General features: G+C 51.3%; 11 protein-coding genes across 11 annotated transcripts; 4 read left to right on the top strand and 7 right to left on the bottom strand.

The window, feature by feature from the left end:
• Positions 1-849: 849 nt before the first annotated feature.
• Positions 850-1,697, bottom strand: PG994_013292 (uncharacterized protein; the record flags this gene model as incomplete). Its single annotated transcript, XM_066864701.1, has 3 exons — positions 850-1,053; positions 1,312-1,481; positions 1,691-1,697. The coding sequence occupies 3 exons, from the start codon at positions 1,695-1,697 to the stop codon at positions 850-852; spliced, it is 381 nt and encodes a 126-aa protein (XP_066709662.1).
• Positions 1,698-2,556: 859 nt separating this feature from the next.
• PG994_013291 (tat pathway signal sequence) lies at positions 2,557-2,941 on the top strand (the record flags this gene model as incomplete). Its single annotated transcript, XM_066864700.1, has 2 exons — positions 2,557-2,740; positions 2,817-2,941. Coding segments are annotated over 2 exons (309 nt in total), but the record flags the coding sequence as incomplete, so codon positions are not given.
• A 1,904-nt stretch (positions 2,942-4,845) lies between these two features.
• Positions 4,846-5,704, top strand: PG994_013290 (uncharacterized protein; the record flags this gene model as incomplete). The annotated part of the gene is made up of 6 exons (XM_066864699.1): positions 4,846-5,049; positions 5,226-5,282; positions 5,338-5,382; positions 5,440-5,496; positions 5,553-5,597; positions 5,657-5,704. The coding sequence occupies 6 exons, from the start codon at positions 4,846-4,848 to the stop codon at positions 5,702-5,704; spliced, it is 456 nt and encodes a 151-aa protein (XP_066709660.1).
• Positions 5,705-6,359: 655 nt separating this feature from the next.
• On the bottom strand, positions 6,360-9,855 carry PG994_013289 (kinase-like protein; the record flags this gene model as incomplete). The annotated part of the gene is made up of 4 exons (XM_066864698.1): positions 6,360-6,974; positions 7,022-7,077; positions 8,287-8,460; positions 8,673-9,855. 4 exons carry the CDS (start codon positions 9,853-9,855, stop codon positions 6,360-6,362), a joined length of 2,028 nt encoding a protein of 675 aa, XP_066709659.1.
• Positions 9,856-10,919: 1,064 nt separating this feature from the next.
• PG994_013288 (uncharacterized protein) lies at positions 10,920-11,207 on the bottom strand (the record flags this gene model as incomplete). The annotated part of the gene is made up of 1 exon (XM_066864697.1): positions 10,920-11,207. The coding sequence occupies one exon, from the start codon at positions 11,205-11,207 to the stop codon at positions 10,920-10,922; it is 288 nt and encodes a 95-aa protein (XP_066709658.1).
• Positions 11,208-11,372: 165 nt separating this feature from the next.
• Positions 11,373-12,293, bottom strand: PG994_013287 (kinase-like protein; the record flags this gene model as incomplete). Its single annotated transcript, XM_066864696.1, has 1 exon — positions 11,373-12,293. The coding sequence occupies one exon, from the start codon at positions 12,291-12,293 to the stop codon at positions 11,373-11,375; it is 921 nt and encodes a 306-aa protein (XP_066709657.1).
• Positions 12,294-13,070: 777 nt separating this feature from the next.
• Positions 13,071-14,638, top strand: PG994_013286 (mitochondrial 37S ribosomal protein uS4m; the record flags this gene model as incomplete). The annotated part of the gene is made up of 4 exons (XM_066864695.1): positions 13,071-13,115; positions 13,272-13,541; positions 13,577-13,720; positions 13,808-14,638. The coding sequence occupies 4 exons, from the start codon at positions 13,071-13,073 to the stop codon at positions 14,636-14,638; spliced, it is 1,290 nt and encodes a 429-aa protein (XP_066709656.1).
• Positions 14,639-16,189: 1,551 nt separating this feature from the next.
• Positions 16,190-18,060, bottom strand: PG994_013285 (uncharacterized protein; the record flags this gene model as incomplete). The annotated part of the gene is made up of 4 exons (XM_066864694.1): positions 16,190-16,825; positions 16,879-17,345; positions 17,405-17,548; positions 17,763-18,060. 4 exons carry the CDS (start codon positions 18,058-18,060, stop codon positions 16,190-16,192), a joined length of 1,545 nt encoding a protein of 514 aa, XP_066709655.1.
• Positions 18,061-21,569: 3,509 nt separating this feature from the next.
• On the bottom strand, positions 21,570-22,504 carry PG994_013284 (HlyIII-domain-containing protein; the record flags this gene model as incomplete). The annotated part of the gene is made up of 3 exons (XM_066864693.1): positions 21,570-21,734; positions 21,816-22,052; positions 22,160-22,504. 3 exons carry the CDS (start codon positions 22,502-22,504, stop codon positions 21,570-21,572), a joined length of 747 nt encoding a protein of 248 aa, XP_066709654.1.
• A 1,069-nt stretch (positions 22,505-23,573) lies between these two features.
• PG994_013283 (uncharacterized protein) lies at positions 23,574-24,424 on the top strand (the record flags this gene model as incomplete). The annotated part of the gene is made up of 3 exons (XM_066864692.1): positions 23,574-23,720; positions 23,745-24,110; positions 24,296-24,424. 3 exons carry the CDS (start codon positions 23,574-23,576, stop codon positions 24,422-24,424), a joined length of 642 nt encoding a protein of 213 aa, XP_066709653.1.
• A 661-nt stretch (positions 24,425-25,085) lies between these two features.
• Positions 25,086-26,962, bottom strand: PG994_013282 (uncharacterized protein; the record flags this gene model as incomplete). The annotated part of the gene is made up of 3 exons (XM_066864691.1): positions 25,086-25,493; positions 25,560-26,038; positions 26,107-26,962. 3 exons carry the CDS (start codon positions 26,960-26,962, stop codon positions 25,086-25,088), a joined length of 1,743 nt encoding a protein of 580 aa, XP_066709652.1.
• Positions 26,963-27,230: the final 268 nt, after the last annotated feature.

The following is a 27,230-nucleotide window of genomic DNA, read 5'->3' as shown; positions in this document are numbered from 1 at the left end:
TATTTCTGGCCAGGGTTTAGCTGCGATGCATCTGGCGAAGTGGTAAGGTCGCCAAGACAATCCAGAACTAGAAGGCACAGAGGGCAAGAATAAGTCTGCTGGAGATCATCGAGATCTGCCGCGACGGATATGTCGTGGGCGCCATCCTTGGCTCCGACGAAGGCGGGGGCTTCGGGCACTTCGCGTAGCTGCGGTATTAGATTCCAGCTTGCGCAACGGCTACACAGTGACGGATCTGTCTCCGGCGGCTTCCAGTCAATTGCGCTATCAAAACGGCCCTGCGGACGGCTTTTGGGCAGAAAATCCATCGAAGGCGAGGACGGGTCGGCTCGCCGGTTCTCGCATGAGGTTTCGTGGGGCGATGGCCAACGTCGTCCCTTCAATGCCTTGGCCACTTCTCTTGCGCGCCTTCGCTCCTCCTCGATTACGTAGTCATTGTATGCCATGGGGCAGAATAGATGAAATGCGTGTGGCACGAAACGTTAAGAAGGGAATTGCGGTTACTCGGCAAAATGGGAAAAGATGAAAAGTAAGATCGCGCATAGTAACAGAAGAATAAGTTGCGGTCCCATGTCGCAGGCAAAAGCAAGTGATACCTGAAAGTGGTCTTGGCTGTGCTTTTCAGCTGACACGGCCACCCTGGTCATCGTCATCATCACACTTTGCTGCAAGTACTACTTACTGGAAGATTTAGTTGGCAGCTGCAGTCAATCAATGATCACCATTCTGACCCACATAAAATAATATATTCTCTGGTGGCGACAAACACCGGCCAAGTCGGTGACTGCATTTAGCTATGGAAGAGCGGTCGAGATTTATTAAAGTCCAAGATTCCAAGGTCAGGCTCTTTCAGGGCGAATATGGCATCTCGACCAAGTTCTCAAACATTTCTTTCTTGACTCGTGTATGATACGCCTCGCGGGCCTTGGACCACGCCAGATCCTCCTCGAGGTTCTTGCACTGATGCCACGTGTTGAACTCGGGATAGGGAACTGGGTTGTCCTTCACCCAGTGGTACGTTATGAGTCCTGTATCCGCATGACAGCTGATTACCTGGCGAATCATCTCAATGCAATGATCTTGTATACATGCAGTGAGTAATGTTAGTCGGACGGGTCTTTGATCTCCTTGACGAATATTCTCACTAACCCAGGTGATTTCTTTTCAAGTATCCAAAGGTATAATCGGCACGTGGTCGCCACTCTGCGTAATAGTCTGGGTTGGCAACTTTTCTGAGCATATCCTATGGATCACCGAGGCAGGTTAGCAATACCGTTCGGCCAGCACACGAGTTTATCAGCCGAAACATACCAAGCAGTGTATCTGGTGGAATAGCTCCAGTGAGCCCATGTATCCCCCTCCGTTGGCTTGATCGTACTGCACCGTCGAGTTAAGCCAAAACAGGTTCTCGTCCGTCTGATTCGCTCGTCTGATATCCTCCTTGGTCACGGATATGAACGTCGATGTTCCATCCAGGAGTGCTGCAGGTACAAACGTTAGCTTTCCCCCATAAATCTAACCTGACAAAAGAGAAAGGGGGAACCCTACGATGCTTTGTATACCGTCCCCAAGTTTCATCGATCTCAGACTGAGGAGGCCCGCGAAACTCTCCCGCCCATTCGAACGAGCCGTTGAAGCGAGTCGGTGTGGTTTTGAATACCGGCAGGTCATCTGCTATACTAACTGTTACCTTCCATCATGTAAGAAGGGGATCGCTACCGGGTATACAAACACCAAGTCGTTTCATGAATATTGTTGTCTGGGTACTTGATGACGGTCAAGAAGTAGCCCAGGAGAAAACCGCCCAAGCCAGAAGCTAGTACCAATAGATGTATCCCAAACGCCATGCAATGCCTTGGGCCAGGCCGCTCCGGTACTTCAGGCTCTATTGGGCTATCAGCTTGTTTGAGTGTTGAATAGCGATGCTGGGAAGAGGTCGCCATTATCTGATCCTGAAAGCGTTGAAATTGACTGTGTTCCAGGTGAATACAGCGAGATTTCTTTCTCTGTAGATGGCATGGACTTTTGAGCAACTCGTGGAGAATGATGGACGGCTTGGATCGTATGTTCATTGCACAATCTATAATTACTTACCCATACGGGATCTGCAGCAGCTATCGTTATCCACATATTCGGTGTTGAAGGATCTGCGTACTTATGCATCGTAGGATGAGCGCCCCTGCGCTGGGCTGAACCCCCCATCCCTACGCCTCAAGTTGCCGGTTGCCGGACATCTCCAGGGGTTGTAGAAATACTCAAATCCCCACCCCGAAATTTGATGCTTTTGTACGCGTTCATTGTATCTTTCCTTTTCTGTGAACGCATCTCTTGTTTCCCTGCATGCTCTCGCCAGAATGAAGTATGATCAAGAAGCTGACCAACTCTCTGAACAGGAGTCATTTCTGACTCCTGAACCAGAGCAAAGCCAGAACGACAAAAACAACACAAATAAAAAGCGTGGCCACCTGCTTCACTTGGCTGTCCTGTATGCTACCAACGTGGTACCATTACTGGCCCTTGCATACGTGGTCTTCATTAGGTCCAAGCCCGCCCATCATGGGTTTTACTGTGAGAACTACTCCGTCAAGGACGAATGTGTTACTGACACCCATCTCAGCACCCGTTCAACATTTGGTCGAGTACCACGATCAGGTCTTACACGATAACATTGAAGACTTGACGCCATTCCAAGGCGATCCAACCGATGAGAAAGACGCCCTGTGGGAGAGCCTGTACGAAAGTAAGCTGACTTCACCCCTTCCTATTTTACTTGTGCTCTCTCGTCTAAGAAGGAAAGCTGACTACGGCACACGAAGATACTGGGATTACTGTGGTCGACGCGGTGTCGGCGAAACGGCTTCCCAATGCCACCGTAGTCTTGCCCGGTACAGAAGGCGAAGGGCTCATCCAGCTCGAAGTCTTCCATCAGCTTCATTGCGTGGTACAAACCTTCCTGCAGTTTCCCCTTTCCTCAATCTCGTTTGGAAACTCCTCTTCTGAATCTCTTAGAGCAGCGGCTAATCATCTTCGCAGAACACTTTACGCAGGAGTTTGTATCCGGCAAGGTACCCCGAGTACAGCGTGTACCACCCCAATGGCACACTCAACAAAGATATGTTAGTCCATCAAGGCATGTATACTCTTCGCCTCAAATCTGCTCACTTGAGATGGCTCAGGGTTGAATGACTAACATTGGACGGCCTGATAATAGACCACTGCGTTGACCGCATCCGGCAGCCTACCATGTGCGCCAGTGATGTAGGCTCATTATACTACAACTGGGAGGAGAGCATGGGGAAGTGGATGGTGAACATGAATACAACGCACACATGTAGAAACTTTGAGGACATCATAGAATGGGCCGTGGCGCGTAATGTCTTATCATGGGATCCTACTGCGCGAAGTAGATTGACTGGCTAGATTCGGAATGGAAGGGGCAACATTATTTTCCACGGCGTTAGCGTTGGGTTGAGACCGCACGGGGGTCCGAGCTATAGTGCGAGCTGTTACATTCTTGATGGAAAGTCTCTGAGACAACCACTTGATATTCGCAATCAACAGCATCAACAATGCCCAACAGTTCTTCAGGGTTCCCCGCAACATGGTCAGAGTAGGATCATTCTTTACTGCAGACAGACAGAACCACGGAACTGGCCTGCCCTGGTGTCTTCTGCCGACGAAGTTCGTACTCTCCGCCAATAAGATCCTCAGACGATGCTTGAAAGAGTGCTTGTAGGAAGGCTACTCCTAAGGGGAGGTGGGCAGACCGCCTCCGCCTAGCCGCCTAGGCATCGAGTTGCTAATGCAGCGTGGCGGGTAATTTGTGCGGCGCGGTAGTCATTATGCACTCCCCCTCCCGATCCTTCAGCGGGTGACGAGATTTCCACACCGGCTCAACTCCCCGTGAGCGGATGACGTTCCCGGAAGCTCGGTAATATGGTTGCTGCCGAGAGTGATCAGTCGATTCTGCTTGATAGGCTCCCAAGTCCCCATGATCCTCCATGCAGGATTCCTTCGCCCTACAGAAAGCGGCAACCGGTTGTGGAATCACCTGACTAGGATGAGCCCCAAGCGAGATCCTACGCCGCTGAAAACAATTATGCTAATCGGCCTGTCAGAAAGCCATCCGATCCGCACAGTCATGACATTTAGTAAGTCGCGTCCTGCCCTACCACGGCCAAGGGATCAATGCTGGTGATCATCACTAAGCAGGACACCAATGGAGCACATAGCTTCGGTAATGGAAAATCTAGTTATCTATAAGATTGGCGTTGTCTTTGCGCTTGGCATGGCTTCATCTTTGCAGACGGTCCTTCAAACTAGCCATTCCGCGTGGTCCAGAGCCTCGTATCAGAGCAGTCTATGGTACCAAGAATACCAATAAAGGAAGGAGCAAAGTAGACAGGATTTTGGCCAAGGACTTCGCTTCACGCGGCAGTATGGTCTATGTACGGTAGTTTCTGTGCATGTCAAACTCTCAAAGCAACGGTTCATCGAATTGCGCCATCCTGAGATCAACACTTTTGGCGGACTACTACACCTACTTAAACAGGAAAGCAATGAGGCCGGTCTTGCCATACGTCGCCAGCAGCCCCTTTACGATGCAAGCGGCCTCTGATGCGTCTAGATACTACAGGATTGCGCGTCGCCCTTTTTAACCGAAAGGATGGCATCTGGAGTAGCCCGATACAGAGGCAATGTTGGGCTCCAATGCGAGTCGGTCCCGAGGATATGCATGGCGGTTGCCACGGAGTACGGGAGAGATTGTGATACGATTCACACATTATTCTTATTGACTCTCTTGAAGATGGGACCCATGGAGTCCTTTCTGAGATATATAAGACCATGGTATACGGGCGAGTCGTCCCTTACTCAGTACTCTCATCCTCAACAAGCCACACGCGTCCAACTTCAGACCAACAACTTACCACTCACTCTCTCAAGTCCCAGTACACGCCACCCAACAGCAATATGCAGTTCAGCACCATCTTCCTGGCCGCCTCGGTCCTCTTCTCTTCCGCCCTTGCAGCTCCAGTAGCCGCCACCAGCGTTAGTAATACCTTCGCCTTATCCGTTGCCAATTATGTCTTTTCTTACTGATCCATTATTGTTATGACGTTGACCGGAACGACGGAAACAGCGTCTACTACAAGACCAATGTTAATACTATGTATTAACTCTATCGACTACTGGCTTACCCCTTTACTGACTTACTACATCCTTAGGACATCGACAGGGATGATGGGAACAGCGTTTACTACAAGGAGCCCCGATCTACCAATGTCAGAGCCTCATCCTAAACGTCTGTTGCTTATACCTTACTGAATATTTCCATAGGATGTCGACCGGAACGATGGCAACAGTGTTTATTACAAAACCAACGTTAGTACCTTGGCCTCACCGGCTTTCTACCGTTCTTCACTAACCATTACTCCACAGGATATTGACAGGAACGACGGTAACAGCGTTTACTACAAAGAATCTCGATCAGCCAATGTCAGCACACCAGCCTCATCGTGCGTCAGCTCTGTCTCACTGGCTATTACTCATAGGATGTCAACCTGAACGATGGCAACAGCGTCTATTACAAGACCAATGTCCGTACCTTAACTTAGTTGGCTTTCGGTCAAGCCATAGTGGCTGACCAGTACTACAGGACGTCGACAGGAATGACGGAAACAGCGTCTACTACAAGGAACAGTAACTGCGACGTCAGTGATGATCCCTGAATCGCTCCCTTTTGAGCAAGATGTCGTCGACTTACTTATACTAGCACAGGATCAGTAACTGAAAGAACACTGGTGTTCGCCATTACGACACTTCCTATGTTCTAGGATGGGCCGCTTCAGTCGCTAGCTATTACCAGAGTACCGAGTTGGAATAAGGGACAAGCGTGGTAAAGGAAGAGATGACCAGGAGAGACGGGCCCATGGTGGATTTTCCATGATGCAGAGTGATCGGTTTTTTTTTCACATTCTCTCATTCACAGCTACTTTAGCTTCATATACAGGCCTCTTAAATGATCAGTCCGTCTTGGCCACTCGCCATAAACATTTTTGGGAAAATCCAAGTCTGAAGCTGTGGGACGTAGCAAGCCTTGAACACGCCACTCATTGATATCAGAAAACTAGCCCCAGTGGGGTTGATCACTATCTGACCGTATAGTACAGCAAATCTGAGCTTCATCATGGTCACAAAAATCATGTTCTAGCGGTTTCAGAGGTATGCAAAGGGGGAAAGTAGTACTGCCTGTCTATTCAAATTCCTAGATCACGACTCCAACGACTCCAGATGAATTTGTCTGTCCTCTTCAAGACACATGCCCCACGTGCTGCAATGAGACTCTTGCCGCATTCCCGCTAATTTCCTTGTCTTGTCGGTTGCTGCCTCTTCTCGTGGGCCTTCTTGTCCCTCTCGAGCTTATCCTTTTTGGTCTCACAGACGAACAGGTCAATGACACGTCGCTGGTTACCATTGACCACTCGGAGCTTCATGATGCCTTTCGGTATCCAGGTCTTAGGGTTAGCCTCTACATAGATGTGGCCAGCGACCAGAAGCTTATTGAGGTCATTAGTGAGTACGACGGTGAAGTGGTTCATGTCTGCCACATACTCATCGGGTATATTCACATGGAGAATAGTATCCCGAACTGTTTGAGTCTCGTGAGGAGCACCTTTGATGATGACCCATGGGAAACCGAGTTCTTTGGCTTGCTCCTTGGCCATGGTGGCAACTACCCGCGCTCGTTCTCGTACAATGTCAGGGTCTTCGTTCAGGTCTATTTCATTTCCGTCCTCGTCCTCGATTTTGGCCTTGCCTGGGACTTTTCCGAACGGACAAGCCCAAATGACTCCTGGTTCATCTGCCGTACCCTCCTTTATATTGTCGAGTTTAGTATATGTATGGAGTCTTTCTTTGAATTTGTCGTCAACCCGAACTCCTGCGGGCATAGTATCGCCTTTATTCCACTCAGGCTATCCGAGTAAGGACCCGGGCGCGCTGTACGGCGAATCTGGATCACCTGTTTTGATCCAGGGGTTTGTCTAACACCACTAGGCATCTTTGCTGAACAGAAGACTGTGATATGGTAGTATAAGTGGTTTTATCGATATGGTTTGTGCTGTGTACCAAGAAGGGGAATACCTAGTCAATATGGCATGACGCTCATTATTTAGAAGAGCTCGCTATTGTATCACGATATATGCTTCCTTTGTGTTAAGCAATAACAAATCTTCGAGATGTGCCAGCGGCGCTTTATTCATTGAACATGTTGCCGCTTGCTTTGTTTTCGTTGAGGTATGGATCAAAGAATAGTTCTCGAGGTTCGAGTCCAGGCTTTCACCTTGAATTCTATTTATCTCTAGCTCGAACTGTCCTTAATAAAAGGTGTTTCCTTTGTTTATACCTAGGTTGAGGCTGTCAAGTCAATGGACGCTGTGACATGACCACCGGCGCAGAAATGTTGAATACGTCCCAGTGTTGATCAAGATGTTAGGTGCAAACATGACATCGATGGACTAGGAGACGGCCTCATTTATAATTGTAGTATGTGCACGTGAGAGAACGGTACACTGGCTTAGCATATATGCCAAGCTGGCGGCATAGAACTATATAATCCCAATACTCTTAAAAGCTGTCCAAAGACATAAAAGTACTATTGTAAAAGGCTGTGGGATATAGTTACGGTGTAATTCTTCTCTACGTTACTGGAAATTTCTTTGTTCCTGCGTTGAGATCAAGAATATATCCTTAAATTTGGGCGCAAAAAGCATGGAAAAGGCAATAGCCAAATTCCCAGCAAGTTGCCCCTTTACACAGGGCCTATGTTGGCTGAAATATACCACGACAGTCACGTATTATAGCACATGTCACTCCTGCGCTTAATTGCTATTCTACCTCACTTTTTGAACCATTCAAGCCCGAGCCATTACTGTAGCCCTGGGCTCTGTCATCGATCTCTATCATTCATTTGCGTGGTCTAATACTGAGTTTGTTCCCGTTCACACCCCCTTTCTGTTTCTTCTGCTAAGGTTTTGGAATAAGCAGTATGCAGTATAAGTAAACAGAGGATTAATTGTACGTAATCTATCTTGCTAACTAACGGTCACATGTCGGTTCCTCGATGCGTATACATAGACACAATCATTATATATAGAGTCCTATTTTCTTATTGAAATACAGCGACAAACAATAGCTAAAAGCAACGACTTCAGACTAAATAGTAGCGAAAGTACCACCAGGGTGGTGAAGATAGAGAGTCCAATGCACGTTGCAAAAACCACAAACCTAGAATTCCTTCCTCTTCAACATCTTCAGTAGCTCCATCCTCTTCAGCCACTTCGAGCTCTTCAGTCGCTTCGGGCTCGCCAGAATCTGCGCCATCTTCCTTTAGCCACGGGTGCTGAAGAATATGTGCAGGAGTTGGTCGTTCCTGGCAGTCGTAGCGGAATATCTTCAACGCTAGGTCCGTTAGAAGCAGAACTTCGTCACGGGTCAGGTACCAATATCCATATTTGTCATGCCGTTGGTTCGGCCCTTTGAAGAAGCCGAAGTTTAGCATTGCGAGTTTTAGCGAGAACGGATGGGAGTATCCCGCCTGGACGAGTTCTTTCTGGTTGGCTGCCTCAAGCTTTGATATGGACGAGTACGCGGCTGGATGTGACGATCCGTACGCTGAGATTCGGTCAATACCCATTTCGAGGGCTCTGTCTTTGGGCTTTTATCGACATACTCTGACAGCCCTTGCTTCAGCAGGTTTCTTTCGCAGAGATCTTGATGCTCACGGCGGCTCGTCAAATAAGCTCGATGCTGCTTCTCGAATTGCCCACGGTATTCCACGGGCAAAGGTCCCAGATAGCTTTCTAAACGAGACGTTGCTGCCATTACCGATGAGCCAAAGAAGTCTCCGCCGAAAACTTCCATGATAGATGCTCCCAATGCCCAAACGTCACTTGCCGCGCTAGGGGTTTGGTTATAGACAATCTCAGGCGCTCCGTAACTTCTTGGGATTCCTGAGAATTTCGGTGGCTGTCCTTCCAAGAATGCCTCACCAAAATCAACGATGGCAATCTCTTCGAAGACGATGCCTTCTTTCATCGCACCACCCCACCAAGCAGGCTTCACAAGATACTCTGGCGCATGTGGGCTAAATTCTTCCCCTGAATTAAGGCCAATATCAATACCCTCTGGTATACCAAGTATTTCGCAAAGTTCCTCGCCCGTCATATTGTCGATGTTGCGAATTTTCAATAGGATGTTACCAGGTCGGAAATCCCCGTGGCATACGCCGTTATCGTGAAGGAACTGCAGGCCTTTGCCCATCTGTCGACATAAACCTGTCATGGCGTCGAAGGTTCTTTTTTCATCTTCTAGCCACCAGGAGAGAGGGGGTCCCAGAAGAGGTGTGACTAGAGCGAGATGGCGACCGTTCGGACCGTCGATCCAAAAGTGCTCTTCAGGGACCACCACATGGTGAGTAGCGGCTTCATCTCTATCGATCCCCTTTTCGCGAAAGAGGTTCATGACCTTGAGGTCACCTCCCTCCTCGGATGATTGCGCTAATTCCATGATCTTCAGTGCGCACCACCGCTCTTCTCGATTGTCGCGGCATAACCAGACTGTGGCGAAACCGCCTTGTCCTAATTTGTGGACGACGTCGAATCTGCCGTTGCAAACCTCATCATTAACATGAATAGGACGAAGGCCGCCTGGTTCATAGCGCTCGACATTCTCAAGTTCCTCTTGGTCCATTGGATTGATACAATACTTCGGACGAGGCCCCTCCAGCTCCAGACTGAGATTGGAAGCTCCCGTGGAGGCTCGGGGCGATGTCGGGGTCGAACTCGAGGCAGACATGATTTCGGTGTTTTCGGCATGTGACGCTGGTATGACTGAATAGGCTGCGAGTTTATGGCAGGTCGGGATGGTCTGAGATTTGATGAGCTACAATCATTGCTGGACCCTTCCTTGCCTTATGTACAGAGAAATAAATAGGAGAGAATGAAGGACACAGATTGTCTGTTGTCAGACTATCAAACAAATAATTGCCTTCAAATCCTATGGAAACAAAGAGAATGAAATGCTCCCTTGTTCTTTGTTACTCCATGAGAGGCTGGTGCGTCGCATTTGAAAGAGAGGGATAATGTGAACAAAGACACTCTTTCCTCTACAAGACAAGGCAGGAATAATCAAGACACATACATAGACAACTTGTTTTAGTAGTGAAATCTGGACAAAAAGACCATGTTGTTTACCACCATGGTCATTACTGGAACAAAATGTGCTTTCCAGGGAGTTCAGTATCAAGATGTACTACCAGCTACGCTTGACCACAGAATACTGTTTTGCTGGCTGTTGTAGAACGAAGACGATGTTCCATGCACTGTGCAGCTGCTACCCAAATGGAGAGTCGTTAACAGTGTCAGACGTAAAGTAGTTCGACGAAGGCGCACCTGGGGTGAATGGACCATTTAGAGTCGCATTCATTGCTTGATTACGGCATTAAGCAGTGCCGCTAGAGGTTGAGTGGTAGGCAATTCTTTTGATATTGATTGTACGGCTTTGCAAGTATACTCTCGAGTCAGTAGAACACTACATGATAATACTAATTCCTAGTACTACGGGCTGTATCCCTGTCTATGTGATGCTATATCCTTAAATCTTCAGGAAAGAAGTAGTTATTCATGAAAAGACTGGTATATTTTATTTCTCGTCAAACGCCGCCTGTGTTCCGAGGCCTTCAGAGTGAGTAGTACGCCGGCCTGCGTGTTACTTTGTTCTTTCTTATGTTGAACCCAACTAGAAGACCTTGACCTGAGCAGCCATGAATATGACACTACGTCTGTCAGGATTGTGTCGGAGCCAGAATGTCGGCAAAAGCCCTCCTAGTCAGCAAGAGTTCATGGCATGTCATAATACAGCTAAAAGGGCCAGAGGAGAACCTTGATTAACTGCAAGATACCCAATCCCTGGGTGGCGTCAGTCACATCTGCACCTTCACTTTCCTGTCCACGAAGACACCGATGTTGCATAATCTCGGCGGTTGCTATGCGTTCAGAGGGCTCGTAGCGGAATATCTTCAGCGCCAAGTCGGTAAGAAGTTCGACTTCATCGTGGGGCATCTTGTACCGACCAATCGTTTCCTCGTCATATCTCGGATCGGTCTCCTCGAAGAAGACCTCTTTCTCGCGTCCGAGAGTGGCCGACATGGGATGCGAGTAGCTGCCGCGCCGGCGTGCTCGGTTCTTTGCCTTCTCAAGTGCAGCTTTTGATTCGTAGGCTGCTGGGTGCGCCGGGTCGTTCCGCTGCGAGTCGTTCAGAGAGAATACCTCAAGCTCGGGCGTGTCTTCAGGTGAGACCGTTCCCCTGTCGATTTAGTCTTGCCATCGGCTCTTCTCGTACTTGTACTCCTCCAGTAGACATTTGTTCTGCTGGTATTTGAAATCGGTCCGGTATTGCAGTGGTAAGGGTCCCAGGTACTTTTCCAGAGCCTTCACGGTAGCAATAATATCATTACAGAAGGGCTGGGTGCCAAGGACTCCCATGATTGCGACCCCCAATGACCAGATATCGCTGGGCAGCCCAGGTTCGGACATGAAGATGACCTCGGGAGCAGCAAATGCTCTTGGAATTCCAAGGAAGTCCTTACACTGACCAGGCACAAATGCCTCGCCGAAGTCGGCTATAAATATATCTTCCAGTATTATCTTGTCTTTGTCTTCAATAGGCCAGTTTGCAGGCACTACGGCGTAGTTCGGGGCACGTGGACCAGGATCCTCGCCTGATCGAGTCCGAATACCGTCGACTATTGGTTCGCCGCCAAGCACCCATAAGATCTCTTCCTTGATGAGGTGGTCGAGGTTGCGGATCTTCATCAGGATGTTATCAGTCCTGAAGTCTCCATGGCATAGACCTTGGCTCTGGAGAAGCGCAATTGCCTCGATCATCTGGCGACATAACTTCTTCTTCACCTCAAATTTGTGCTCATTGAACTCGAGCCATTTCCACAGGGACGGGCCTAGAAGGGGGAGCACCAAAGCAAGGTGTCGACCATTGGGACCAGTGACCCAAAAGTGTTCGTCGGGAAGCATGATATGATGAGCTGCTGCTGCCGAGTTGACGCCATTCTCACGAAGTAGTTTCTCTACCAGCAGCTCTCCGCTATCCTCAGACGAATGGCTTGATACCACAATCTTCAAAGCACACCAGCGGTTTCGTTGGTGATCACGACAGAGCCAGACTGTCGCAAAGCCTCCCTGTCCTAGTTTGTGGACAAATTCGTATCGGTCTCCCATATCAGTATCGAGATGAACAGGAAGAAAAACCTCCAGGCTCGTACATCTCGACGTCTTCGACTTCATTCTCGTGGGGGCCCCATACCTCATACTTTGGTGCCTGTATCTGACTTTCCTCTCCGGCGGTGGTGGCAGAAGTTTGCTTCGAACGAGGACTCCCGGCTCTTGCGGAGCTCGATGTCGTCGACATGGTGCAGATCATGTTCGGTCCGGGTATGCTGATCTCCAGGCCTCTGTTGGGCGATTGGTGGTAATTGGGCGACGAGTTCTTATTCGACTCCCTATAGCTTAGAACGGTTGTCACAGAAGTTATATATTTATATTGCTTCCTATGAAGTGGCTGTTATCAGTCCCAGTTCGCCATTGATTCCGACCAGATGCCATGGTCCATGCCAGATTGGGCGATAATGAAGACTACGACAAAGAGGCACCTGCGGCCCCTAGATATTGCACCTGGCCAAAGGCACCAATGCAAAGTGATCCATGTGGTCAATCACTACCATGAATAGCTTTGATACTATGAAGATGAAGATGTTGGCTTGTTACTCCTGAATGGTGTTTTCAGTATGTCATTTGTACATACTGTGCAGCTGCCCCCTCGAATGGCGGGTCGTGCACAGTGCCAGCTCTGGCAGCGCCACGTGACAGGGGTCTCGAAATTTCTGGCCCAGCTCCGATGCCGACTTGTCGTGCGCAACACCACAGAAACTTGAGCTCCCGCAGAAAGACGACCAAAGCCTCGTTCAATCTTGGGGAGACTCCTCAACAGCAGCCACAATGCCGAGAGCTGCACAAAGGAGACTGCACGTCCTCAACCGGCCGGTAAGCGCCCTTCCAATTGCATTCCATGCCGCCCAATTGGTGCCAGAGTTTTGCTGCGTCATGCGACAGGCGAAACAACCATCCCGCTCTCTGTCTCTCTCTCTCTCTATCTGGTAGGGACTTGCTGCTAATTGGGACCACCTCCGATCTGTACAGAAACTGCGCCAGTCCTGGAGCAAATACAACCTATACAACCTCTGGCGAACGCGAGACCCCAAGATCGGCCTCGCCGACGCCGAGACCTTCTTCCAGCAGAAATGGCGGGCCAAGGGCGTCCTCCGGTCCTACCACGGCGAGCACATCAAGGAGCGAGACTGGGAGCGCATGTTCAGCCGGCGCCTGCTCAGCGTCGCCGACATGAACCCGCGGTACATGGCCGCCAACGACGGCTCCGAGATGGCCGCCGGTCGGGGCTCCGGCCAGGACGTCAGGCGGTGGAATACGGCAATATACCTCCCAAGATGATTACGCCCTACATGAACATGACCTTCGCCCCCATGGAGCGCCGCCTGGACATCGCCATCTTCCGCGCCATGTTCGCCAGCAGCGCCCGTCAGGCACGGCATTTTGTGGTGCATGGAAAGGTCAAGGTGAACGGCAAGGTGGTGAGTAACAGCACCCACGAACGGTGACCGAAGAAAAAAAGAGGGGTCGGACAGGCAATGGCTGATATAATACGTTGTCCCCAATAGATGCCCTTCCCAGCCTACAAACTTAACCCTGGCGATATGTTCCAGGTTGAGCCCGATTCGGTGCTGTTCGCAACCGGACAGCCCAAGAAGAAGGGCGGTAGCGGTCCCCGAAAAGCCAGCAAGGCCCCCGAAGACAACTCGGAAGCCGAGCCGGCAGCCGAAGGCGCCGAGGCCGCGGAAGCTGCAGAGGCCTCGGAGGTGCCCGAGCAGGACCCGGAGACGACAGACAAGCCCGAGGCACCCAAGACCGACATGAAGCCGACGAAATTCGCCATTATGGATCTCTCAAAGCAGGTCAAGACCATCCTCACCCGAGACCGTGATCTGTCCGCCCTTCAGAAGCAGAACCTCCGCTCCTTCCTGAAGCGCGCGAAGTCGCTTCTCGCCAAGGCCGGCCGGTCCACTGCGACGCCCACCGACATCATCGATGAGCTCAACAAGACGATCAAGGAGCTCAACCTCTCCGACGACTCTGCCAAGGCCGCTCTTACCGAATCATCATCATCAGAGCAGGCCGACGTCAGCAGCCGACCGCCGCCCCGCAGCATCGAGGATCTGAACGCCGAGGAGCTCAAGGCGCTCCAGCGCCTGATCAAGGAGGACGAAGAGAACCCCGCCGACCCCACCAAGCCCTACCACACGCCCTGGAAGCCGCGCGACTACATGTCCCCGTTCGCCTTCATCCCGCGCTACCTCGAGGTCAACCAGAACGTCTGCTCGGCCGTGTACCTGCGACACCCCGTCGCCCGCAACGGCGCGGCCGAGGTGCCGACGCCCTTCGGATATGGAGTCAACCAGCTGGCCTTCAACTGGTACCTCCGCCGGCGTTAAAGGCTGGAGAAAGAGGGAAGGCACATTCTGGGACGGGGATGGATGGAATGTACGAATGGGCTACGGAGGCTAGTAGTAAACAACGAAATGAGATGAGATGTATACTACAAACCTGAACCATCGTACCGGTAAATATCGCTGCTCCCTTTGAGGGCTGGGCATCTGGACAGAGAAAAGCAATCACGCCGCTACGACGAGCGACTTCTCCAATGTGTATAGACAGACATGTAACTATTGAGACCAGTAAATGTATGACTACCAGAACTACCGTCTCCGTCATCAACAAGGAACTCAACTGCTACGCTGTCAAACCCGCCTGGCTGCCGGCTTAAGTGATCAGCTGTCAGCCTTGGGTTAGATCAGTAGCCCAGACACAACCAGAATACGACAGCAATGCTCACTTAACCAGACCGATCGAACTGCATGCTCGAGTGTCTAAGACCAATGTCATATATCTTCATCCTTATTCAGTGTTAACATAAGTTAATTTGGGAAACAATCACTGACGAGTCTCGAGGGAAGCAAGAATCAAGAGTAATCATCCTTTTTTATTTCAGACGATCTGGACTAGAAAAAACACATCAAGTTACAAGTACGAATCAAGGAAAAACAAGAAAGGCTGTCAAAGTGTTTGTCGACGTAAGGAAAAACCAGAGTGAGAGCCTTCTGTAAGGCTCACGTGTGAGGTGGCGGGAGATCTTCCAATCTGACCGTCGGTGGCCAAGTCAGCGAGACTCGCACACCAACCAGTCTCCCCGGGACGGAGATCTCTTCCCCTTTTTATGAGTACATCCATCTAAGTAGGGAAGTAGTGTGTCCTGACCAGCATCTCTCTCGCCTCCGAGACGAAACACCCCAGTCCGATTCCCCTCCTGCCCCAATCCCATAACCTGCCGTGAATATGCCGAACGAAGAGGGGTGAGGGGGACTCGGGGCATTCATTGCCAATAAGGGCTGAATCCTGGGAGTAGTACGAGAGGACTTGAACAGCAGCAAACCGCCACTGCCTGGTTCGTCAAGAGAATAGATGATGTCGATTGTGCCTATTCGCCGAATAACATGTCTACACCTTCAAATCTCATAAGACGTCGGGATCGTAGAGTCGATCATGTAGATGGCGATGCAATAGTAGTAGCGGGATAGTGGGATGTGAAAAGGCAGATGCGACTCGTCGAGGCCCCCCTGAAACCGATTAAATGATGTTTCCCTTTTTGCACAGTAGTCAAAACCCACGGGAGCCACCATCCCTTTTCATTTGTGAGAAATAGTCCGTCGCTCATCTGCAACCAGATCTCTTTTCAAGGCTTCCCCGACGACAGCAGTTCCCAACCGACGACGATTCCATATCCCGCCAAGGGCAGTCTTCTCAGACAGGTGTGTGTATTAGGAGGCATGGTTGATTAAAAGGAGGAGAGTGAATAGACAAGGGCGAAGCGAAAAAAAAGTAAAGGAAACCGCGGCTGGTTGGTATTGTGATGGACATGGCATGAATCGTAGAGAAGAAATCGCAGACGAGTCGTAGCAGAAAACGGGCGAGCGACCAGGCGTGGCTTAACGCAGAGAGAAACCCTTGCGCTTGCCTTCCTTTTCGATGGGCCTGCCGCTCTCGACTCTGGACTTCTTCTCCTCGAGTTCTAACCGTTGGCGCTCCAGCTGCTCCTTCATCTCGCGATGGCGAGCGTAGAGTTCTTCTTCGCTCTGCTTCAGCTTGCTCTCCTTTTCGGCGACCTTCTGTTGGAAGACCATCTTCATCTCGGCTTCCATCTTGGCAAGTTTCTGCTCGTGCAGAGCACGCTCCTCTTCTTGCTTGACGGCGGGGTTGACCTCCTTGAAGACGCTGGGATCTTGGGCAACACCCATGGCGGTCAGCTTGTCGGTTCTGTAATTCTCGTACAGGTTGTTGTTGGTGTGCTCCTTGAGCTCCTCCATGTGGGTTCGGATCAACATTTGACGGAGCTTGACGAAGTCGCAGTGCTCCTCGTTGTCCACCTCGATGACACCCCAAGGGTACCGACGACCACGGACCTTGCGGCCCTCGGCGTTGGTGATCTCGTTGGTAGCACCAACAACAGCGAAGGGAACCTTGGTCATGATTTCGTTGTTCTCCGCAATGGTCTCCTCGTCATCAAGCTCGTAACGGGGACCCTCGAAGATCTGGATACCGTGGTGCTTGATGTCGCCAAGAATCTAGAAACATGTCAGCATATCTATTGGGAATGGGAAAAGGCAGGATGACATACTCTCGCCTTAAAGCTAGCGATCTCATCGTCGGTGAGGGTATCGGACTTGGCGATGACGGGAATCAGGTTGACCTTGGTGTGGAGCCGGCGCATAACTTCAATGTCCAAAGGCTTCAGGGCGTGGCCAGTGGGCTGGATGAAGTAAACACAGGCATGGATACGGTTGTCAACAATGTTCATTCGGTTGACCTTGTTCTCGGCATCCAAGTAGGCGTCATATCGCTGCTCGATGTTGTCGACTATAGGTCTCCACGATTCGTCGTTGTTCACGAAATCACCGAAACCGGGTGTGTCAACGACGGTCAGGCGGAGACGGACGCCGGCTTCCTCGATATCAGCGCTGATGGACTGGATCTGGACGGTCTTGGGAATGATGTCCAGGCTGGGGCCCTTGCGCTCTCTGGGGGGGTAGAGAGATGTGTTAAACAGGGTGTTGACGAGCGTCGATTTGCCCAGGCCAGATTCACCTATTAGATGGGTTAATCATCAGGGCTCTCCGATTTAGGGCCAACCACAGACTACTTACCAACAACCATCACGTTGAAGTTGAATCCTTTACGGACACTCTTGCGGTGCCATTGGTTGGGCAAGTTGGCAAAACCAACGTAGCCGGTAAGCTTCCTGCGAACAATGTTTCTGCTATCATTTATGGATGTCGGTGGGCCAGACGCTGTGTATCAATGTCAGCTATGAAGCCTTTCGAAACGTGATCAGAAGATTTCTCACCTGATGGCGGCGGCGAGCTCATAGCTGCCGGGGAAGCTGTGCCGTTCGAAGCTATTCAGAGTAAAAGTCAGCCCGTCAAGTCTTGGTACAAAACAGAAATAGTACGTGTCAAAAGTTCCAGGGAGCAAGCTGCTAGAGACGCCAGAGTTGGTGAATACCATGAGACGAAATCCTGTGGGTATAAAGCTCCGCATAGTCCGTTGAGTTGAGAACCAGCTTCAGCGGTCCGAGAGTGGGAGCATCCACATGCAGCATACTGCGAATGTGCCGCATGGAGGGAGCTGGTGCTTGATTCTCCTTGTTTGGGTAGCTGCTGGATCTGGGAGACGGAATTGGAGTGCCGCTAAATTCCCGGGCTTTGACAGCCTGGGCTATCATGGCTTCCCCTGCAATTGATTTGTCGAGTTGAACGCTCCGTGTCCGGACTTTTCCGTGGTTGATGAAAAAAGCAGACATATTGTAGGTGTTGGAAGTCTGTACTTCTTCTGGTGGATGATGAAAGGGAAACGGATGTTCCTAACAATGGCCGAGTATTCCAAGGAATCCAAAAAGACGAAGGGACTTAAGAAGAGATAGGTCGAACCAAAAAGGGGGGTGTGATGCTGGCTAAACGAGCGTGGATGGGTGTTGATGTGATGTGGTATGTTGGAAGACGGAACGAGAAGAGGCGTCGGTCGTCAGAGAAGCCAGTAGTCGGTTTGCCATATCGCTCGAGATTGGGCATTGTCGAGGTCGAGGGAAGGCGCGTACAGGTGTACAGGTTTGGCCAGCTCTCCAGGTGATTGCATCCAGGATTTGTCTCTTGCAGCAGTTGCTCCCCGGGCTGGGCCCGAAACGCGGACGGGCATTGCATTTTTCAGAACTCAAGATAGTGCTTACCCATATCGAATGTTTCAAGATGTTTTGATATCGATGAAGAGGGGAAAATAAAGATTTGGCGAGGTAGGCGCGAAGTCTAGGAAGCGCAAGCAAAAGTTAGCAAGTAATCAATAAACACGCTAGGATGGATGGCATGGCGACACGTGGGAGGCGCTTGAGCAAGCAAGAAATCAAACGGCAACCAGCAGCAACAAGCAGCCAGCAGCAAGCATACGGCACTGATGAGTAACGGCAGTAGCAGAACTGGCAAAGCCTGTGGATGGCATGTGGTGGTTGACAGTTCTGCTGCTTCCAGCCTCTCCCAAAGCAGTCCCCCCCCCCTGAATCGAGTGAAGTGCGCCAGTGCTGCCGAAGCGAATGTTCTGTGTAGGTGTGCAGTGCGCGCAATAGTGCAGATGCAGAAGCAATGCACGGAAACGAAATCCAAATCCTCCCTCTCGTGCTCGCCACAGGAAAAGAGTGCTTGGTGGTCGCGTACGTACCCAAAGGCGAAATGAAGACGAGGCGAAGATTCGAAGTCGTCTGTCTGAAGTCGCGTGTCAAATGGTGTCGCAAAGACTCGGGGGGCGTTGCGGTGGCAGGTGGAAGTAACGAGGACTCCAGAAGCGAAAGTGAGCACAGAAAATTAAACGGGTGAGGATCTAGAATAATACAGGCGCACACAAAGGCAGGAGGAGAAGAAGCTGGGCTGGGATTGAATGAATGGCAGCACCCGAAGTCCAAACCTATGAAGTTGACGGATTTGGGGGGGGATTGGGAAGGGGATGGTGATTATTGGGTTGGTGCAGGACAGGAATTCAATTGCTTTGCTAGTGTGGCCTGTGTCGAGACAACAGGTGGTTCTGCTCAGTGCAAGGTGGTAATGGAAGGGGTACGGGAGCAAATACCTACTACAGTGCGGCCGCCCAGGTGAGTATTCTTTTTACTGTCTTGTCTTGTCTCTGCCGCTTTTTTCTTTCCTAATAATCAAATCTAACGACAATTGGGCTCTTGGGCTCTGCTCTCTCTCTCTCTCTCTCTGTCTCTGTCTCATTTACTTTTTTTTCTCCTCCCGGCTCGGCCACGTTAGCCAAAGAGGCCTTCTCGAATGAGAGGACGGTCGTAGAAACAAAAGGGGCTTCATCTCTCGCCCACTTTGGTTGGCCAGGCTAGACCAGGGTAGAGGGTACATGCAAAATAGAAAGAGGGTCTCTTCCCTGCGCAATCCCACCCTTCGGGCCACCCCTGCGAACATGATATTTGGAGAATGTAAAGTTATTGGCTGCCAGGTGCCATCAATCCTCCCTTGGTGAATTTCTGCGCTGGCCGGACGTGACGATATGACACTCTCCAAAATCTCGCAGTTGCCAGACACCTATCAGGATGTGAAGTTACCGGGATCTGACAGCAGAGTAAAAGTGGTAACGGGATTTATCATTTGGGGCGACAGGGGTAGAGGCACACTTCCAGCTCCTCGATTGGTTTGATTAACAGAGTCCATTTGGGCCAAGCATCTCTTTTTAGGTGAACAGGCAGAGCAGAGGAGGCTTGAGCCCAAAATGTCTCTTCTGCGAGCTCATCATCAAACCTGTGGCGAACTAGTCAAACCGTTGCTGCAGCTCGAAATCTAAATGCATGCAGTCAGAAACAAATGCAACCGTCGGCAGCAACTCAGAGGCAGCCGGAGGGAATCCGGTCCATCATCAAGGTTGCCCTTCACCTTATGTTTAGGTATTTGATTCTGGACTTGAGATGAAGTTTCCTGCCAGTGCCAGCACAATCCAATCTCAGACGGCAACCTCAATCTGGAGTGAAGAGTGGGCGTGAAGGTTGCAGCGCATGTTGTCAGTACTACCTGGAGATTCACAGGTTGGACAGGACAAAGTGTTTGCCGGGAGTTTCCCATATTAATGATGCCTCTAACCTTAGCTCAAATTAATTGCTGGTCAAATTGCATTGGAGTGCACCCTGATCTGATGCGCTACTAGTCGGGGAAGGGGTCTCGGGCCCAACACCCGCCCAGAAGAGAGGAGAGCGTGAAGGGACAGAAGCCACATGAGGCCAGACGGAAAGCATTGATATCATTTTCTGATACGGATACCTACCGTGCCATGTCATGCGCCCGTTGGAATACCACCACGGATCCAGATCCAGACTTTGCATCCTCCTCCATCAATCCCAACGGACTTTTGGGGGAGAGACATTACTGTTATGTCCACGTACCGTATCGCATGTATGGTATGTACGAGCCTTCGTGTTGGTCGGGCGCCCAATCGCTTACGGTCCAAAAATCTGCACGCTCGACACGAAAAAGCAAGGACGTTGCTTGATCGGGAATGACCCCTGTGGAGCCGCTCATGTTTCCTTACCCCCCAAGTCAGCTAGCGGTCCCTGCTTTTCATCTACCCGGCAAGGGGCATGGACTTCCCCTAATAATCAAAGGCCCCCACACCACCCACTCCAGGTGATGAGCATGCCAGGCATGAGCCGACGCCAGTCCGTCCACTTTCCAGTCACCAGCCACCAGTCGTCAAGCCGTCTCTCTGCCACCCACGCGAGCCACAACTAGGTACCTGAACCTTGGCGGATCATTGAACTGCCGATAGGCCGACACCTGCATCTCCTATGTGCAGTACGGAATACGGAGGTATGCAATTCAGAAGTTTATGCCAGTGAGTCTATCAGGTTGTCTATAGTCTTGGGGAGTATAACCCCTATTTGAAGTGAGAAGCAGAGGTTGGTTTATAGACTGGTTCCTCTTTTTGCTTTCAACCAATCCCTATGCCGCTCCCACCGTAGGTTATCAAGGCAAGCCTCAGTTTACGTCTCACCCTAGCTTCCCTCAGGACGACGGCATTTCATTCCCCTGGTCTGTTGATGGGTATTCCACAAGATTGAAGAATCTTTCTCAGGTCTGCGAAAAGGTAGTAAAAGTCCTAAATCGCATTGACCTCGTGGCACAATCCAGGATGCAGGAAACCACAAAACTTTGGCTTACAGCATCAGAATCGCATCCCATCTTATAAGTTCCCTGCACAGGTACTCGAATTAGAAGCTTTAGAACAAAGCTCCTGAATAATGTACATCGGCGAATCTTAGGAATCTACTTAGTCGGGACATTGGCCTTGCTTCACAGCATAAAATTGGTCCGAAGCCTTCACAAACGCCATAAAGTGGACAGTGAGCCCGATTGCCATTCCCACGTGGAATATCTGGTGCGACTGGCCCCAGATGTCGAAAGAGCCAGGTTTCCAAGACTCGGGTAGTCGCACCTATTTTATCCCCAGACCTGTCATCAGCAAAGGCCCGTGTTCCTTATAGTATTGGATGGACGGATAGGGAGAAGCACCTACTGCGTATATCGTCACGGAGCATAGGTAAATGAGAATAGTCCAGGCATATAACGAAGCTCCGTACTCCATGTCAGCGCGCAACCAGCCGACTTGGAAGGCCTTGATGATGATGGGGTAGAATGCCGAGGACGCCATGACGGAGAAGACGAGTCCACGAAGAGGTCGCATGCTAGCGGCCTGGAAGGATGTAGAAAAGAGAGCAAGCATGGCAGCCATGAACTGGGCACCAAGGTCGACCTACATTTGGTTATTGATCAGCTCGCCAGTTTGCAGTCTCACATTGACGGTGTCTGAGAAGAGAGGGAGAGGGCGGGAGAGGCCTGGAATGAGAAAATAATACCCACAGCAACCCAGGTGAGCTTCGATTGACGAGAAGCGCACGGGAACGTGTACCAGAGGCCAGGCGGGAAGCACCCGGCAGTGACGAAGAGGATGCCCAGAAAGTCGAGCTTGAGGCAGAAGATATGTGTCGCATGCGAATGGTTGGATAGAAGATGGTAGGTCGTCGAGAGAAGGTAGCAGACGGTTCCACCTAGGAAGAACAGAAAGAAGACGATACCGTCGTCGAAACCGGTTGCTGGATACTGCTCCTTCGCATACTTGGCCCACCACGATCCCAGCCCGACCATCCATATGGCAGCGAAGAGATGGGAATATATGTTACCAGATTCGTTGTGGACGTATCCCATGCTCTTGACGCATTCCCAGTATGAATTCGTCTCGGGCCTCCAGCCGGACAGGATCAACTCGTTGCCCTGGGCCCATTCTGGCAGCTCGTCAAAAAGAAGAAGCACTTGGGCCTTTGCTTTCTGCAGCAAGGTGGCATCCTCTGGGAGAGGCTAGGCTGGGCAGCTCGGAGCCGTCAGGCTGCGTAGCAGACACTCTTTTCCTTATTTCGGAATCCATGGTAGCCTGAGACCTGGTAAGAAGTAGATAGGCGAGTGAGGCGAGATCGGATGGAGCGACTTTACCAATTCACACACTGACTGACTGGTGACTAGGCAAGTAGAAAGTAGAAGAGAGTGAGTGATTTGAAAACGGGAAGACAACTACCTCTTTCAATAGCAAAACAACTTTGGCAGTGCACTTCAAACGCCAACTCACAGGAAAGGCAGGAAGTGGAGTGGACTAGGTGCAAGAGGCGCTTTGGAGTTGCACCTGGGCCCAGTTGGCTCGACCGGAGTAGTACCTACATGCTTGCTCCCTGACGAGAACGACCTGTTTGCACACCTGAGGGCCAACAAGCTTCCAGCTGTTCTTTATGACCAACAGTGTAGGTAGCCATAATGTACCGTGATATACCTCGTAAGGAGTACCTAAGCGCATACGCCGAATCTCTCCTGCCTGCAATCTCTCCGGGTCGTTGCGAGATACGTTCACCCAGACCCCACCGTTAGAACTACCCATTCGCCTACGTCACCAAAACCTGAAGATGCTCCATAAGATAACGACACAGGATTCATCTTCAAAAGATCAAAAACACCCAAACTAGATTACTTGCGTTGCTTTGACTGGCAACTGAGCGAACTGCGGTAAAGTGACCAAAATGTTGGCCCAGCCCGTCGGTAACTTTCATTGGCCCGGAACTCATCCCCCACGCTAACTGCCTCATTTGGCGCTTGGAGGGGAAGTCGGAATACGTGACCTACCGAACATGGATTTTAGACAGGGCTGTTCGAAATCGAGAGAGGAAGCCGATTCCGACTGACCTTCTCAGGTTACAGCAAGAGAAACATAACTTAACTGATCTACTCAACCATGCCGGACAGCAATCCAGTGGCCGGTGCCAGCCGCCACCCCGCAACGCGCTGCAGAAAATGTTTCATCAACTTCGGCCGTCTCCCGCCGGAGCTCCGCCATATGGTTTGGCAGAACGCATTGGAAGAGAACGCGCCCGGCCGATTCGTCGTTTTCGACGCCTCTACCTAGCGCATCATTCCCACGGCAGGCCTGGTCTCGCCGGTGCTGCTAGTCTGCCGCGAGAGCCGACACTGGGCGCTCAAGCACTACTCCCTCCGCATCCCGGTCCACGAGGTGTCCCGGTGGGCTCCTGTGACTTCTGTGGAACTCCACGGATCCGGGCCCCATCCGATCAAGAACCTCGCGATTTCGGAGCACGGTGCAGAGAGAGGGTGCCTCTACCTGAACCCCGGCCAGGACCCCATCGTCTTGGGTGTCAGGTATACCTACTTCAAAGAGCCCGTACAGCGCAAAGGTGGGAAGCCGTACTACGGATGTACGACCAAGAAGATCGAGCCCGACAGCTTCAATTTATCGCCGCTTCGTATCGTCCGTGTTCGTAATCTGTATTTTAATCGACGGTTACCTTGGTATCACATATTTCATTCGGAGCGAGCCTGTGAATGGAATCATATACACTTCCAGACGGAACGCCACCACAACATTATCTTGAAACTCATGGGTCACGATGGTTATCGTCGCATTTTTTTTTTGAACAATTTATAGAATACCTCTCCAAGTGGGACGTGGACCGTTTGAGGGAGCTTTTCATGAACAAAAAGGAACCAATTGGTAGAAGAGAGCTGAGGATCCGCGAAAAGGCTGTTGCGAATGGCTGCGATCATCCTACAGAGACAGTGAAGCGATGAACGCATTCCAAGTTTGCTTCAACGAGGGAAAGCGCTTATTTCATGATACCCCTACTCCTTTGATAAAGCAGCTGGCAATATTATGTCATTCATCTAACGGGCTTTGCATGGCCTATCAAACGACTTGAGTTATCTTGGGAACAGGTGGTACTCGTCTAGGAAACCGGTGTATCAGAATGACTGGCTATCGATGGGATAGCTGCCGACGGCCAGCTAGCGGTCATTCGAGTAACCGCGGTACAGCCAAGACGTATAGACATAGGCCTCCAGAGCACCAGGTTCATCTCCACCACGCAATACTCCGGGATATACTGGCTAAACATAGCACGAGGACACACCTATATTCAGCTCTGGAGTAGCTGGAAGCCGGCAGTTAATCTGGATTATATAAAATGTATATCAGTCATACAACGAAAACATCACAGGCTATCTCGTGCTGTGAGTTTGATATGATATTAGATATTATTAGCCTAAAAAATTATGAGCTCTATGCTGTCCAAACTTCATAATTCGAACATGGCCAAAATCCCTTTCCTGACCGCGCTACTACCCGGCTCGTGAGAACGACTTCTATCTCTTGCCTGTCACTGTTTCCCTTCCTCTACCCCTTTGTCTATTTTCCTTCTTCTTTCTTGCATCCCACCCTTGCCTCCTTCTCTCTCTACTCATCCGAGGCAACAGCAAACTTGCTCAAGCTCCGCAGCCTGGCCCCGAAGAAGTAGAGGACCCAGATCCCGCCGATGCCGATGGTGCTCAGCCCGCCGAGCAGCGAGGTCCCGCGCGCGACGCCGAGGTTTTCGAAGAGCGGCTTCGCGAAGAGGATGCTGGCGAACGCGAGCGCGCTCCGGAAGAAGTCGTTGCCGGCGAACAGGCTCGCCGCGTACCGCGGGTAGCTGAGCGGCACGTACACAAAGATGCACTGCATCACCACGAACACGGTCGCGCCGTAGACGGTGATGCCGATCGTGGGCGCGATCCAGTGCACGTCGGGCCGCGCGGTCCACGCGAAGATGAAGAGGCCGACGGTGGGGCCGAAGGCGGCGATCAGGGCCGGGACCAGGCGGGTCTCCTGGACGGGGAAGCCGCGGGCGCGGACGCGCGGGTCCATTTAGAAGTACAGGTACGAGATGTACACGGCGACGCCGAGCAGGCACGCCATTAGGATGCACAGGAACAGCAGGCCGAGCTGGCCGTAGTCCATGCCGTAGTAGACCGGGTACACGAGCGGGAAGACCTCGAAGAAGGAGTAGTAGATGCCGTAGATGATGGCGGTGTAGACCTGCACGAACAGGATGGCCGGGTCCTTGACGGTGATCTCGAGCGGCTTGATCAGGGCGTCGATCAGCACCGCGCGTCGGTCGAGGTTGCGCTCGTCGATCTCGGACTGCGACAGGAAGCGCGGCGAGCCCGTCCGCTTGCGGAGGCGCTGCGCCCGTCGGAGTAGCAGGTTGGGCGTCGAGGTCTCGGGCAGGAAGAGGAACATGACGACGAAGACGGGAGCGGCCGCCCACAGGATCTCCAGGAGAGACCACCGCCACCCTTTGATGGGGACGGAGAAACCAGAGAGCAGCGGGCCAAGTGCCGGTCCGCAGTAGGCAGCAGATACCCAAGCGACTAGGTATATATGGTTAGCATACGTACTGCTTCTGGCAATTTGGAACAAGAGGAAAGGAGAGACTCACTTAAAGCGTACGGGAGGGCCATCATGGAGTACATATCACCGAGCGACGCGGCACCGTTCGCCAGGCACGGCGATCCAAACAAGCCCTGCAGGAACCGCAGGACCAAGAGCCCGGCGAAGTTCTGCACGAACGCGGTAGGGATGGAGACGATGACGAACAAGAACATGGTCCATATATACACAGGATTCCGGCCAATACTGGGCAGCTCGCTGAGGGGCGAGAACAGCAAGGGGCCGACGCCGTAGCCCAGCACGAACAGAGCCAGACCCAACGAAGCCTCGGTCAGCGTAACGCCGAAGGCCTCGATGACCCCTTCCTCGGACGTCGTGTAGATGGCCGAGGACGTGTAAACGACGAAAGTGTACACGCAGATGATCAGGGCGACAAGACCCCGGCGTAGAGAGGACCAGTTCTGCGGGTTCGCCCCGTCGTCGGTGTAGTACCAGTCTACCAGGATGGCGCCGTCCTTGGTCCGGCGCGGCACGATGGGGATTGACTTGGTCTTCTCGAGCTCGTGCTGTTGGTCGACTTCAAGCCGGTCCGAGGTGTTGGGCACGGTCTCCTCCCGGCTCCACGTCCGAGCCAAGGCCGCTTGGTAGGGCGCTGCATCCCCATTCGCGTTCTTTTCTTCCTTCTCTTCGTCATCGCCGGGGGTTGTTGTTGATGAAGCTGATGAAGCTTCTAGGACACCAGACGGTTTGGGAGGCACTGTGTCGCTGTCTTCAGAGCTAAGTAGTTGGGTCCATGCCTCGGGGAGCTTGAAGTCGGCTTCCTCTTCGGGATACTTGAGTATGCGGTTTCCGGTGAGGAGGCGGAGGACCTGCCCAACAGGGGCGTCGCGTATGATATGCGACATGGAGTCGAGGCTATCGGACTCAATGATATTGTTGAAACTAGTACCTTCTACTCAAGACTCTTCGAGTTACGTGCTTATAGTGTTAGAGATATTTATAGCTGCGCTTGATTTCCAAAATGAATCGAGCCCGAGGGCGTCTGGACTTATATAACCCATCATGCTCATTCTTGGCATATCGCCCAACTTCGAAAGGGCTTGATTCCATATTGGCTGACTAGGTGCTATTTCCAATCACTGTATAGAAACAACTTAACCGAGTCATCATGGT

The sequence above is a fragment of the Apiospora phragmitis genome (assembly GCF_038363925.1).
Source record: "Apiospora phragmitis strain CBS 135458 chromosome Unknown utg000011l:1.0-3236445.0:1.0-3240683.0, whole genome shotgun sequence".
NCBI lineage: Eukaryota > Fungi > Ascomycota > Sordariomycetes > Amphisphaeriales > Apiosporaceae > Apiospora > Apiospora phragmitis.
The sequence above is the reverse complement of the archived record's forward strand: the minus strand, read 5'-3'. Positions and strand labels throughout refer to the sequence as shown.